The sequence below is a fragment of the Taurulus bubalis genome (assembly GCF_910589615.1).
Source record: "Taurulus bubalis genome assembly, chromosome: 5".
In the NCBI taxonomy this organism is placed as follows: Eukaryota; Metazoa; Chordata; class Actinopteri; order Perciformes; family Cottidae; genus Taurulus; species Taurulus bubalis.
The window spans coordinates 11,735,264-11,751,367 of NC_136593.1; the positions used below are offsets into that span (position 1 = coordinate 11,735,264).

Consider the following 16,104-nt stretch of genomic DNA (forward strand, 5'->3'; position numbering starts at 1 on the left):
ATGATTTTTGAATTTGCCTTTAGCTAGCACAATAACAAGCATGTGTTTTTTTTAGTGTAAAACACCATCACACCTCATCTACATGCAACCAGTAATAGCTGATAAAAAGAGGGCCATTGAAAAGCCTGAGCTACAAAAAAAACCTCCCTGTTCATGATACCTGCTAGTTGTGAAAGCACCTGAATTTCTGTTCGACAAAACTGTGTCCAGTCCATAAAAGGTCCAACCATGGTTCACGTCGGATCCAAACACCCACTGGGATTAGACTCCCCACCAGTAGGATGTTAGTTAATTTTAGCTATGGCAAAAACACACTTTAATCCTGGTAAAGGGCCTTATTTAAAACATGTTCCATCTACTGTTTGTCTTTGACCACTTTGGACGTTTAGCTTGACCAAATATCCATGCATCACTAATGTTAAATTATCTGAATAACTAATTTCATAAGTGTACTACAACACTGGCAGATTTGTGCAGTGATGCTGAATCTGTTCTGCTTTGGAAGATGTTGGGTATTAAATTTAGTTTGCGTCAAGTCTATTAACGAGAGTTTTGCCTTTTGACAGTCCCACTGGTGTGAGGGGGTTTCGTAGAAACATTTAGGATTGTGTGAAATGATGAATTTCTAATGTACATATTGACACACTGTGCGCTTTATGCTATGTTGCTGCTTCTGGAAACCTGCAAATCATATTAAATATCTTACTCTGTCGGGAATTGATATTTAAGTGTAGTAGGTAAAGAGAAATTATGTAGATGTGATATAATGATGTTATAATTATTAGTTAATCATTAAACACAATTATTTATCACCTAGTAAATTTACTTGCATTCAGAATATTATTATTGAATTATATTATTTTTTATAGGGTTTTTGCTCTGGTCTAAAAACATTAATTCTGCACGGGGGAAGACCGCAGGGCTCGGATGTAACATGACAAACAAGGCAGAACATTTCGTTTAGCTTCGTATGAATTAATCAGTGGAAATGGGCAGACATGTTGAGCAAACAGTCATTTAAGACTCTGCTGAGACACTGATGGGACCCGTGATTCAATTAGATACTGAGCTCTTAAAGATGCAACAAGTCTTTTAGTTCAGGAGGGAACAATCACAGCCGGCTTCCACAGAAACACACAACTGGCTGATGTTTACACATCTGTAAACCTCAAGAGGACTGGATAAGTTATTTGATAGATAAGAAGTGGTAGGGGCTGCAAAAGAATAACACTGGGAAACAGTGTGTATTCAGATGATACTTCATTTTCAATGCTAATTAACATTGTACAAAATTCTACATTTTTGTATTTTGTTACATGAGTACATTTTACATTTCACATCTGTTTTGCATATTGTGTAGTCAATTTGCATTGCTTCAGAAACTGGTACTGAACCTGTATAACCATTTAAAGGAAATGTTATCACTCACATTGAAATTGTTGAAATAAAATAGTCGATAGCATTGTATCCAGCTACAATATTGTCACGCGTGGTTAATGAGAAAAATAATGAGAAAATCTTATTCTTACCTTTTTAGTGTGCAAAAATCATGTACAACATGTATATTCTATAGTGTGTTTAATGTGTGTGTGTGAAGACCTGACTTATAAAGGCTTCTCAAATGTAGGGAACAGATGGACGGCTGCGTTTTCTCTTAATATGCAACTCTGGAAATTCATTTTGGATAAAACAATCTTTAAATAATTTGACCAAAGTGAAATGTTAGCAAAATAACAGTTATTTTGCTTGAGAATTATATATGGTACAGTAGTTTGTGCTCTTTTATTGACTAATATTTGCTATCTATAAACCTATACAGGGTAATCAATTAATGTATCAGATTGTATGTGCGGCAAACATATCAAAAATTATACTGGTAACTGATATGCAATTGGGAATGCATAAGAAAACATCAATTATAATTTACTTTGAAAGAAAAACTGCACATGCATCTAATTTAAATACCATCTTAAAGATGAATTATTAGAGACACACTCTTGGCATTGCTTTAAACCGCAGTACTATTGATTTGTACAGATATTAAGAGATGCAATAAGGGTGCTAGAAAGCTTCTTCATCCAGCCTTTCTCCTATCAATCCTATCATTTGACTTTATTATTCAGACAATTAAAAAAGCGTTCTTAATGCTGAAGTGTTCATTTACATAAAGCATGCGGCTGAATGTACGTGATCAAGTGACACATTTTAGGGGTGAGAACTCAAGTGAAACAACACAAAGTAGATTTTCTTGTGATTTTATGATTGAAATGCAGACGTCTTTCTAAGTGTCTGTCAGAGTTTTATTAGCGATTGCTTATTATTACAAACTTTGTATTTTGACTGTATTGAAAAGACTAGATGATGGAAAGCATCACGGTGCGTTTTTCTGAATTATTGTTTGCCATTTGGTGGGTGTTGATGGTTTAGGGTTCGGGCAACAGGGAGTTAAGAGGCACCGCCAGCCTCACGCTGAGTCCCCTGGTGCTGCCCCCTCTCATCTACGAGAAGAGTCTCTTCCCCCCTGCTAAGTTTGCAAAGTCCAATTTTCAGCTAATATGGAGGTCGCAACAGCAGGCGCAGAGGGCGTAGTAGGACATAATGGCTATGGGATTGTAAATATTGGTTTTAGAGAGACACAATTGGAGGGCAAGCGGAGAGAAATTTCCATAGAGTATGTGCTATAGCACCATTGGAGGCCTTGGCGCGGCAGAATAGATTTTCCATTCTAGTGTGTCACATTAGATTTTCGGAGGTGCTCAGTGGCAGGTACATGTTATTAGTAACACTTTAGCACAGTAATGAACCTTTTTATTTATCCGGTGCCTCTCTCATGAATGAATAAGGAGCTGCTCCCCAACTGTGCCCAGCCGTGAGGAGCAGACAGAGAGAGAGAGAGAGGGAGAGAGAGAGAGAGAGCGAGAGGGAGGGAGAGCCGGGAGCACTACGAAGTCAAAAGGGGAACGTGGAGCCCTGGGGAATGCTGAGGAGGGTTAAATGATCATTATTGTGACACTTGCATGCACACACACTAACACACACATGCACTCACATATGCATCAGTGAACAAAAGAGCATACACACACACTCATGCACACTCCCCACCTCTGCTCCCTGGGGTCCTGATCTGACACTCTATTTACACACACATTTACACAGTCTACTCCCTCCTTTATAAAGCTGACAGGTACTTAAGCGGTACATTACTCTGAGGAGCTCAAGCCTCACGGCGGTGTAACCAAACTGTCCATTCACTGCTAGCCTTGTCTCAGTGTTCATTCAATAATGGCCTGGGAGAAATGCGGCCAGTAACGAGCGGTTACAACTGGGCAGGTCTGACGCTAAGCATCAGGAGACTTTTAAGATGGCCCCGGTTCATGGGTGGTAAAAAACATTCTGTCAGGGTTCAGTAGCTTCTAGAAACACCGAGAGCCACGTGAGATCTCAGCTTTCCAGACCTGCCGGTGCTACTGGAGTTGCTTGACCCGCTTCTGTTAATAATTTCATCAGAAATCAATATCACAAGTGTGTTCATCAGAGTTTTAACATCATTGAAAGCCAATCAGGGCATATCTGTCTTAAGGTCGGTGACTTTAACCATTGTTATACAGGTGACAAACCTCAATCTTAGCCCCTCCTCCGTGGCTCCGCTCAGATCCCAGCCTGGTGCAGTGAAGCGGTGAGAGTGGCAATAGCTGGCGTGGTCAGGGCCCCATGTCACCCCCAGCATCCTCAGTGTTCATTTCCCTTTCATCTTGAGTGTGAAATCGCTGCCGGTGCAGCACTGACCTCAGCATTAAGAGGTCAACTATTGAAATCTGATGTGCGCCTCTCTGGCTGAGGGACTTCAACAGATGGAGGGAAAGAGAGGGAAGGTAAGAAATGGAAGGAGAAAAGAGGCGCTTAACACGTTGTCCATCATGGCTCTCGGTCTTAAAAAGTTTCTTTGCTCAAAATAAGTTGAAGAATCGTTCAGTGGGGCGTGAAGCAGTTTCTGATTTTGGAATATGAATATTACAATGAAAAATATGAATTCAAGGTCAAGCTCAATATTTGGACATACAAGGTGTATAGTAGTTCATGTGTTACATCCCCATTTATTTGCTAGAAACATTATGTTTCACTTTCATGTTTCTCGTCACAGTTAAGGGCACTAGTATGTCTGAGTAGAGAAACTCCCAAAACTCCAACTTTGCAGCTTTTGGCAGCGTTCTACAAAATACATGCCAGAACTTCCTGTCTCCGTGTGTTTCAAACATAAGGTTCTGCATTTAAAGTCAATTCGACACCTCATCTCAGTATGAATCCCCTCCGAAAGCATATGTGATATGAAGCGTCAGAGAAGGTTGAGGTCTTGTCTCATATTTCCCATCGGCTACACTTTCATCCCTCTCTCTGCAGCAGACCACCTCTAGCAACCCTGCCCAAATAAGGTGTTCTGCCTTCAAAACCCTCCTCTCTGAAGAATCTGAAGAGTTCAGAATCTGCCGAAACTTTGGATCTCAAACACAAACATCTTTTATTCAAAGGGTGTCTGTAATCACAAATAAATAGCATTTCTAGCGATGAGCACAAGGCACAAGAGAGCGCGAGAGAGAGAGGAGCCTATCTCAGGAGCAGATAACTAGTAGATATGATTCCTTAGATAAGGAGCAGTAATTTGGCTTTTAGAGATAGCTCCGGGGACCGCTGTGCAGAGCTGCGCTGATTTACTGTGTGTATGGGAGGTTGTTTTTTTCCACATTTTTATCTCTCCTGTTGAAGAGCTTTTCATCTCTGATGATTTTCTCTCTTTTTTATGTATTTCCCCCAGAAGGTGAGATCACAAACCCACAGAAGGCAGAGTGGCATGTTTTAAAGCGATGGACAAAATACAAATATTTGAAAATGTATTTCATGGTAATTATGTCAGGTTTCATGGCCTTGGCACAGTACTGAGGCACAGCCTGGATGCCTTAATTTGTGTAGAAACTGTAATCATTTGTTCATTTCAAGGTGAAAATTGCATTTTTTAATTTAAATTGTATCCTGCGTGATAGGCTATTATCTAGAAAAATTGTCACTGTGTATGGCGGTCTATGCCCTGCCGTCACGCCTGTTTAGAGCCCACCTCTCCTGAGAAAGGGCTTATATATGAATCTCCTGTCTGAATGCACCCAGCTTGCTCTTCACTTAGGGCCGCCACTGCACTCATTTCCATTTTGTTATTAATATTAATTAGTTTGAGAGCACAGCTCAGATTTTAAATGTAAATCAAGCTTGGCTTCACAGTGATTTTTATCTCGTTCAGATTTGTTAGATTTACAACTTTACTTGGACTTTTTTCTTCTTCTCCTCCTTATTTTTTTTTTCAAAGCTGCTTTAAGGGAGGTGTGCATTGGTGTGTGTGTGTGTGTGTGTGTCTGTGTGTGTGTGTGTGTATTTGTACATGTATGTTAACACTTCTATTAGCAATATCTCATAGATTAAATAAACTGATGAAATGCTATATAGGTGAAATATGTTATAATTGGGACACTTTCTGTTAAATCAGACGACTTCATATTGTGACAATATCCCATTTGAGCTCCTGCTTTTTGCTCATACATGACAGATTGTCTATCTATAATACCTGAGAGGGGTAACCATGAAATTCAAAACACCTCAAATGTTCTGAAAATACGATTTTCTCCCTATGCAAAGCACACAGTTAGGTAGAAGATATATGCACACCAAGCTGCGCGTCTGTGTCTGTGTCAGTGGGATCCTTGAGGTGACGAGCACAAAGCTGAGGCTCAGGTACACGGCGTATGCTGGCATAATTACAGGATTTGGAGGATTATTATACTGTAAGTGCTTTCATGGCGACAGCTGGGAGCTTTTTACTCCCCGTGACACATAATCTCAAAGAATAAAACCAAGACCCCCAGAGCATCTCTTAATCATTTCTTAGCATACCTGCACACGGCTCTGAACTCTCTTTCTGAAGACAGATTTGTATAATTATAATATAATTATCATATCTGGTATAAATCATTCTAAAGTCATGTTTTCAAACATATTTTCTTTAAAATGGAGAAATGTTTTGGCCTGTTTTTCTTTCTGACTGGATGCCCTCGCTGATGGTTTGTACCTCCTTCTTCTTCTATATGACTTTCCAGAGTCTTCAGCAGCAGGTTATTTATCCCAGCATGGGCAGGTTCAGGGGCCTGGTCCTAAATTAGATCTGAATCAGAGCTTCTATTCCATGGCTCAGTTTGAAAGTGAGTATGACTCGGGTGAGTCTGTGACTTCTCTATCGCTGCCTCCTGAGCGATAGGGCCTCCTGGTCTCTACAGCGAGGCTCAGGAGTTTCATTTCCATCCCTGTGATCTAAACAAACCCATTACCGCCAGCCATTTATGCACAGGGGCAGTACGCAAGCCCCGGGTCTGAGGACACAGCCCACGGCTAAGCTACCGTGGCACCGAGCCACCTTCAATGGCCGTATGTCCATATAGAGAGGGGAGAGGAGGAACGGAGAGCTCGGGCCTCTGCACTTTATCTAAACCACTCCAGAGAGGCGAGTGGAATCGGCTCTTGTGGGCTCTGTTTATCCTCTGCTCCTGTAGTCAATCAATTAGGGGATCAAAGGAGGAGATGAGGGAAGTGTCACAAAGCTCTCCCACACACCACTGCCTGAGCTGCCACCTCGTCCAGTCTGAGTGACAGCAGACCAGAGGGAGACAAAACTCCAGGGCCGGCTCCTCAGGAGACAAGCTGGAGCAAAGGGGACAACCATAGCACATGCCAAGGTCTAATGGACAACCAGAACACAAACTTTTAGAGGAATATATAAGGGATGACACACAGCAGGCAGAGAGCCATCTAACAATGCATATTAATACATATGTTGAGAGGAGGTTTCCTACATGAATGAACTCATACAGAAAAATATCAACTTAGTTATTGACCATATTCCTAACATGCCTCTCCAGAGGCCAAGAACAATTTTGTTTAATTTTGTATTAGACACTGAAGAGAATTTCCACTCATCAAAATGAGCCCCGATGATATAATGGGGTGATAACAATGCAGTTTGAAGCTGATTTGAATCAGTAAATCTAAAGTGAATACTAAATATCCCAATGTCTATTTATACTATTAGAGATGTTCAAATGTAAAAAATATTGAACAAAGTCTGAAATATGAATGATAGTTACCTCATGATGACACTTTCTAAATATAAGTTTAATCAAATGAGTCCTGAATTTATTTAGCATCAAATCTAAGTTCTAATACAATTTGATGTTAATGATGTTAATACTTGTGATTAGTGATGCATTTCATTAGTTTCATTTAATTGCAAATGAACAGTAAAGTATTGGTTATTATTTTTGCACTATATAAAAGGTAAATACATCTCTCTCGCAGCACAACTTGGCACGATTTGCTGTCTTTACTAATTTACACAAGATTATAGACATTTTATAGCTGCAGTGGCAGAAGATATACACAACGTGTTGGAGGTGTTTAAAATCAGTCAGCGCTGGATGGCGTGTTTGACATACCTCCAGCAGTGCTGATGGTAAAAACTGAATGAGCTCAACTGCTCTGACGTGTAATATGAAACACTGCGGATGCTTCCACGCCACACCGGTTAGTTCCCCTACATTCACACCATGCCGCAGAGATTTGCAGACAACATTCCTTGGTCAGCGGCGGGAGAGGAGAGTGCTGCTGGTCAGTGGGCACAATGAAATACTTCCTACAGCTGCAACCAGACACACTCTGAGTCTGTGTCTCTGAGTCTGGAACGTCTGAGCTCTCATCACTCCCTAATCACATCACGAGCACTGGAACAGTCTACTGGTGGCCCGCTGGCTCCACTGATGTACTTGAACATGAAGGACACACACATGCACAGGCAATATGCTTATGTCTGCATGTAAACAGAATGAGCACAAGGCTCATTCAAACTTCACACCAAGGCTGCAACCAAATGTGATTAATCATTACATTTTTTATCTGATAAATGTCAGAAATACTTGAAAACAACCATCAGAGCATAAGGTGATGTCTTCACGCTGCATGTTTTGTCCGAACATTAAAAAACATCAATTCAAAAAAAAAAAATCCTCACATTTGAGAAGCTGGAAGCTGAGAATTTTAAGTTCAATTATTGTTAAAAGAATGACTTCAATTATAGATATTGTTGTAAATTAATTTCATGGAATAGATCAACTGACAAATCCCACCACTTTACACACAGTAAAAAAAAATTCACCTGTTCGGCCAATTACTTGGCTTCCAGTATTGCTGGTATTGCCACTTATATAAAACAGCTTCACACTCAAGCATGCACTTCCCTGGGTCCTCAGCAATATGGCCGCCATGTGGGAAGTCGATCGGATGAACGATTGTCGGGAAAAATCTAAGGATATACATACAAACCGATGGAGACTTGTTCCATTTTATTTTAAATAGAAAACAATCAACACACACAATAAAAAAAGAGACAAATGTCTGAATCAGTTTTGGATCTTTAATTGATAACAGTTACGCCAGTGTTACAGTAAACACACCAACAGGCTGAAGGTAGTAAATACCAGTACAAGTTTCCCACTACTCTAATACTTCATACAGCAGAATAAATTATACCATGATAATATACACACATGCGAAACAGAAAAAAGAGTAAAGCAAAGCACAGATGTCAAAAAGCAACTAAACAGATTAAGGGTCAAACAGACGGGAGGGGGGATAAGGAGTTGTATGCTTTAAATATCCAAATGTTTATTGACGCAAGTGTTAGAAATGGGTTTGATACACGAAAGACGATTCTAAAATTCTTCCTTTTTAAAATATACACATGAGTGAGGCGTCTAAGCGTCGCAGTTGGAGCTGCTGCGGTTCAGTGCGGAGTCAGCGTTTCTTTGACTTCTCCGGAAGTCTTATTGGTCCACAAATCAAACGTGACTCGATTCAGTTTCCCAGAGCAGAGAGGCTGTGTTCACCAGCTTCTTCACAATTCTGAACCATTGGTTAAGTCCCACACCCAAGTTTTAGGGTTCAGGCGTGTTAGGTCCGTGGTCCAGTCAAGTCTGGTCTGCACCAATACTCAGTCTGTGAGATCAGGTTGTTAAAAACACCCTTGAAATGCTCTAACACATGTTTCATCCAGCCACCTTTCAAATATACAGCGGTCCTGTGGTCCAGGGAGTCTATCTGTGTCACCAAGCTTTTATTTTCCATTGAGCTCAGTTGGATCCTCTTTTAAACATTTTTTTTTATGGAATTTATATTTTACTAATTTATACAAATTTATTTTTTACCTGGGCCCAAAAACAGGAACAAAACTTTTGGTCAAAACAGGTAAACCAATTAAATACAATCGAAACAAAACCAACAGAAAACAAGCCAGTTAAGGAAACTCAAATCAAACATTTACTTCCACAGATCCCTTGCTTACCTACCATGTAGTTTTGTTTTAGTATAAAACATACTCTTTATAAACAAACAATACACAATCTGCTCCAGCTACTGTACAGTTTTCAGTTTTTAAAAGGCGACTGAGGACCAAATCCTGTCTTGAGATAAAGTGAACTAATCATCATCGTTACAATGATGCCAAAGAAAATGTCACATACATCTCAAGGGAACGGCTGGTCCTGGATCGTGTCAAAAGTCAACTATGAGTACTACACAAATGTCTCATATCATTAAAATGTTTTCTTATTTTTGTACATTTCAGTGAAAACGTCAAAGCGGAGGATTTAGGAGGGAGGGGGGGAGGGCAATCAGTGGTGTTACCTGTGCCTTTCATGACTGACTGGATTATATGATTTTCCAGAGTGCATGTGAATGGCACAGTTTGTGTACTTTTTAATCTCATAGGAGAGCGTTGGAATGCTTGTAGTGTATTCGTAGATGGAGAAGGAGGAATGTTTCGAAGGAATGCTTGTTTAGTCTGATAGTGGAAACCAACTGAAGGTGAATTTACAAAATGAGCTAATTATTCTATAAAAACAGAAATACTGACTAGCAATGGGAAGGGTCACTGTGAATTAGCGTTGACATTATTTTGTGTGATTTAATCTGCTATTAAAGTCACACAGGCTTCCCTGGCAGATGGGATTTGGGAGGAGTAGAGGGGGTGGGGGAATTGAGTTAGCCCTCCTTGGCAAGGTCCATATTTCTAAACAAAATACATTAATTTCCCCAATCCTGTTTTTGCAAACAATGCCCCCCTCCCCATGGACCGCGGCTAAAGATGGGATGGAGGTTAGAAGGGGAAAGCTATTGGCCGCCAAAACACTGCTTTAATTCCCTGCAGAATCCATCCAGCCAGACTTCCCACAGAGTGGCCAAGTTCTTTAGGAATGTCAAGATGAATATGAAAGTGGGAAGGTCAAATCGCTCACAAACATTAGAGCTCAGGGAACAGGCAGAGGAACAGCAGCTTGGAAAACAATCATCCTCTCTTTGTGTGTCTGTGCCGACACGCAAAACATGCACGAGCAACAGACACTCACTCCCAAATGGTCTCAGTCATCCACACTGTGTTTTACACACCAACATCTAACAGAGAAAAGAGATACGAATGGAATCAAAAAACAACATAAATCACATTAACCATAATCATATAACAGCAACAATAATCTTAACAATATCAAAATGGAACAAGAATAAGAGTCGTTCAAATGATATTGGCTTTGTTAACTACTATGAACAGCAAGGTCAAAGTACATGTTGTTGATGGCTCTAAATGTGCGCTGGACTGCAGTCATGACAAACAGGAACCCGCGCCAAGGCGGCCTTCCATCCTCTGGTGTTCTTGGGTCCTGTCTGGCCTTCTGAGCAAAACAAAACAGGGTTTGGGGCTGGGGAAGGAGTTTGAGGAGCAGGCAGAGGCGCACAGAAATTGAGCAGAGAGGGTGCAGAGCCGCCTGGTGGTTGACAACGGTGTGAATAGTTTAGTTCATCTCCCCAAAGTGTCTTGTCACACTCGCAAGTGTCACTTTCTCTGACACACAGCGAGGCTAAGTGTCTGTGCGCTGATGTCATGGTTGGTCTGCAGAGCAAGCAGCAGAGAGGCGAGCTGGAGTTAGAGTCCAGACTTGATGGAGCATGGAGGAGGGTGGCAGAGGGTGAAGAAGAGTGGTGCAGAGTGCGTCCCGGGGGGCTTTAGTAGGCCTGTCCCGTCTCCACCTGCAGCAGTCCCAGCACGGCCGAGTGGTCTCCAAGTTTCATCCTCCTCTGGGTGGACAAGCTCACGTTCTTAGCCAGGTAGTCCACAGCAGCTGCACAGAGACAAAAAGACAAAACCTCATGTCAGACAGGTGGTAGATTCCTAAGACATATGTCCTATTCACTCTCATTTCACTCCTCTGATTAAGGCTGAAATAAGTTGTGGCAGAAGCGAGTGAGTCAAAGGAAAAACAATTCACAGTGAGAGTGAAAGATAAAAAACCCTTCCCCTGTCCCTTGTCTGAGGTTGGCACGCTGCTGGCACGGAGCATGTGCATCCTGGTAAAGTCTCCATGCTGTCACTCAGACTGGTTCCTGTGTGTGTTCTGTATGCCAGTCTTCATTACACTTGGCATCTCTGATTTCATGCCCTCCACACTCCACATGGCCGATCATTTTCATCCGCAGACAGCAGCTCTCTCCTCTCTCCTCCATTCATTACCCATCTACTGTGCTCAATCACCATCTTAATTAACCTCACATCAGCTCACATCCGCACTGCCATCAGTTTCTTGCTCGCTGACAAAACACAACACACAACACGTGACGCATTGGTACGCGCTCACGTACACACACGCACAACAACATGAAAACAAAGATGCACAATACAGCAGATCTACTTGAAGCTCCATATAAATACAAACAAATGTTGGCTAGCTGGCGCTGGCTGGCTTGTTGGGGAAGTGTGCTTCATTTTACCTCTTATGAATGGCTGTGACAGCATCAGTCAATTATGCTAATCTAATAAAGCAAACTCTTTCCTGCCCTGAGGGTGTGTGTATGTGTGTGTGTGTGTGTGTGTGTGTGTGTGTGTGTGTGTGTGTGTGTGTGTGTGTTGGAGAAGAGAGAAAGAGGGAGAGAGGTGGGCAAGAGGACACTGTGGCCCCTGAGGGTGTGCCGTTCTTTGAAGTAGCCCTCTCCTCTTTCCCATCCAAGTGGAGTGGGGTGTGACTAAGGCAGCTCTCTTGGAGAATGGTGGTGGTGGTGGTGTTGGTGGTGGTTTGAGGGGGGGTCTTTATCAAGAGCACGTGTCTGCCTCCACCAACAAAGGTGCAAAGGTCAGGAGGCTCTCTTGCCTAGGAGTTGGGCATCACTTCATAGGCTTTTTTGAATTTAGTCAACTCAAGAGGAGGATATATAGGAACAACTCTCGTTTGGACACACAAAAAAGACAAAAGTGCAACAACTCAAGCTAAACACAAACATACATCATCGAAATGTTAATGCAGGGTTTACTCACTCTGGCCGTACTGGCTGTACTGGTAGCCTGCAGTGACGGGGTCCACGCTGTAGCTGGTGGCGCTGTAGGTGGGGGGGCAGTATGACTGAGAGGAAGCCAGACTGTCCTTGATGGAGTCAGAGCGCTGGCTGCAGCTGGCTGAGATGGGGTTGGAGCTCTCCAGGCTGCCGTGCAGGGGGGAAATGGAAAAGTCGTGCTGGGGCTGGGAAGCTACGGAGGGGTTACTCAGGATGCTCATCACCTGGAGGGGAAGGGGGAACGGAGGATGTTAGAAATTTGGAAAATTGAGGATCAAAGCATTGACAGGAGTTGAGGGAAAGTACTTTTTTCTGCAAATATAGTGCCATCCTAGCACTTCACGGTAAAGATGGCAATAGAAATACCCCATTTCAACTTTGAAATGGGGAAAGGGAAAAACTTCCCCATTTTTTTTTAAAGAGCAGGGGGAAGGATACAAGGAGAGTGATGAGGTTAAAAAAAGGAGAAAGGGAACAAGAGAGACTGTTTCCATTAGCTGGCACTGCCAGTAAGTGTTCTGCTGTGGGACAGAAGGGTCCCAGGGTGATAATAGACCCACCATCCGTGCCAGACAGCCCCTGTCCCGGAGCCTGAGGCCTGAGCCCGAGCCTACAGCACAACAAGCACCAAGGGAGTCCCTAATCCCTCGCCCCTAGCCTACCCATCTCATGAATAGTAATGGAGTTGGAACTGGTAAATGATCCCCTCAGATCCCCACACAAAGTAGCCTCCAAAAACCTTACTGAGGGGCCCGCTGATACTGCAGGTTGAGGCTCGCCTCAACATCACAGTGTGTATATTATTCATAGTGTATAAAAGCTTGCAATTCAATATTCTAGATTAATGTAATAGCATGTGACATTCGTCAGAAGAAGGTCTCAAAATATGTTAAAATGGAAGAGATTACTTCTAGTGCTCCCTCAGTCTGAAGCACAGCGGCCCAGAATACTGTGAAGAATGTAGTTTTCTTATGCTGCGAGTTTCTTTAAGTGAAAAAGGAAAGTGGAGTGTGTGTGTGGGAGGGGGTGGTAAAAAAAAGGGAATTGTCCCACACATGCTTCATTCCTATAGCATGGAAGCCTTCCCTTCAACATCAGGTTCATGTTGAGTTTTGCTATGCTGCACTGGCCTTTGGCCCCTTGGCTGCTAAACCAATTAGCCCATCATGGAGGTGGTTACACAGGGGTGATGCACACATATGTTTGCATGAATGCACACATGAGTGGACACATGCGTGCATGCGCACATACGCTGCAAACAGATATGGAGACAATGAAGGGGCAAGGCGCAAATGTCCACTAAATCCACAAATGATGCACTAAGCCAGGAATATCCCTCAGAGGGAAAATTAACGATATTCTGAAAGTTAATCATATCTTCAGAAAAGCCCTCCCAGGAAATATAAAGCACTCGAAGCACATCAGAAACATAAAGTCTGGTTAGTCATTTCCACATGTTAATTCTATCAGTATGGAAACCCCCACCCTTCGTCCCCTCCACATCTGTGGTCCGCGGACAAAGCATGTGACATGGATCCATAAGCGGGAGATTCATGGCTCTCTTCATGCTGGACACATGTGATGCTTCCTCCCAGATGGAGCCGAGCTGCACACTCTGAGGAGGACAAGAGGACTATGTGTCCTGATGCGCTGTAATGGCTGAGTGAAAGGGGGAGAGCTTGTTAAGTGTCCTGAGTGAGACAGCTGGAGGGCATGAGTCCATTTTAGTCATTGGTTATTAATTGAAGCTTGATTACATCGCTTCCTCATGAAATAGAATAGCCAACAATTGGGCCGAATATTATTCATGCTCATAAAAGTTCTTCAAAAGAAAATGACTTCTTATCACAGATATTGTAGCCGCTTTGCGATTTTAGCGAATTAGGATGGGTCGACCACTTTAGAGTCTAACGAGTGTTGTCATCTGTGAGGACGTCGCTATCCTTAAGTTGTCCTTCCCCCAAAGAGGATTCTGTCTCAATGGTTTGAGTTGTGCTAGTCGGGAGAAGGTACGCTCTTCTGGAGTCATCAGGTTCTCATTGGCTGTGCGTCAGTTACATTTTGTGTTTACGCCACTGGAACAAAAATCAATGCTGTTTCAACATTGTTCCCTCAATCTGATGAAGGTGCTAGAGATGAATTAGTTCACCCAGATCTACAGTATGTTATGTTTTTCATTCAATTTGGATGACTGACTTTGCTACTTTGATGTCCCCATAACGTTCTCTCATTTCACATTAAGGGGTTAAATGATACTTAGTCAAATAACTCGTAAAAATAATTTGCACACTCTATGGAAAAACAAGACTTTATAAATAACACATTTTAGCACAAAGTGTAGTATTCCTGCTGGCGAACTCATAGCCAGTGAATTTACTCACGGAGAGGAATAAAAAGCTTTTTGTAAAATGTGCATATATACATAACATACACACAGCATGATATATATTAATGTAATGTTTTTTTTAGATTGACATGATTATTGTCAATGCAATATTTGATGGAGATTCACTGAATGGGGTCTGGTGCACCATGATGTCACTCAAGTGTTAAAGTACACCTCTCCGTACACACAGGTGCACTAAACAAGACTTGTGGAGTTTAAATTAATGACACATTTTAGTGCTGAGAATTTTCTTTCCACAACCATATTATTTTTCTCACCCAGTCTTTACACTCTTGTAGAGAAGACTTTCTCACTGTGTCTCTCCCTCCCACCCCGCCCCCCTCCTCTCTACCCCACCTCCCTCTCTTTTTCTTGCATACAGCGTCCTCAGCAGCCCAGAGTTCGTTTGTTGTTTGACGTTGTGTGAGTGCTGGTTTGGGAGATAATGTGAGCCAGGACCTAGTTTAAAGGACAATGCTCCAGGGCCTTCCCTGCCTCTCTCACCCCCCTCCCCTCACCCTCTCCTTTTTCCGCTCCCTCTCTACAGATAGATTACTTTATAAATAATAATAAAAAAGTAATTAATTCTCTCAACTTCTGAGCCCTCCAGCCTGTGGCGAAGTGAATGGGGGAGTGTAAATTGATACAATGTGCATCCTTTCAGATAAATAAATAGTGCACTTGAAACACAAAAAGAGGCCCTTTCATACCTCCCTAATTTCTTCAACAGTCAAATTACATTTATTTTGTCTGCGTGAATGTTTGACGAGATGTTCTTTGTTGGATTTCTTTCCAGAATAAAACAATGTGACAGAGACAGAGCTGAGAGAAACAGTGAGTGTTACAAGAAAAAAAACAAAAAAAGGGGGAAAAGTCTGCAAAGAAATAGAGTGCAGATGTTCTACAGCAAGCCTATTTTTTCATTAAAAGTTATTGTTGTAATTACATTTTGACAATTTAGTTATTATATCTTTAATAATTTAAATGTGCAGCATTTATGTTTTTTTATACTTGCTGTATGAACTTAAATTGCCTCTGTGACTCAGTTAGTTCTCATGCAAGCACCTGACGATAATAAGTGGGCGCATGAACTCTTGTGTTGGACTAAAACAACACAAATTCACAAATGTGAAAAAGGAAACGGAGCAGTGAAAATATGATAGCCTATAGAAAGAGGGTGAGAGGGGCAGAAGAGGGGAGAGAAAGTGATATAGAGTGAGTGAGAGGAAAGTGGAGGCTTTGGGAAGTACAAAGAC

General features: G+C 42.0%; 1 protein-coding gene across 1 annotated transcript in view; it reads right to left on the minus strand.

Moving 5' to 3' along the window:
• Positions 1-11,142: 11,142 nt before the first annotated feature.
• Positions 11,143-16,104, minus strand: part of pax7a (paired box 7a) — a gene marked incomplete at both ends in the record, with an annotated part of 42,252 nt that continues 37,290 nt past the window's right edge. The window contains 2 exons of the mRNA XM_079218580.1: positions 11,143-11,258; positions 12,446-12,686. Coding sequence (XP_079074706.1) covers positions 11,143-11,258; positions 12,446-12,686 — 357 coding nt within the window. The remainder of the gene's footprint in view (positions 11,259-12,445; positions 12,687-16,104) is intronic.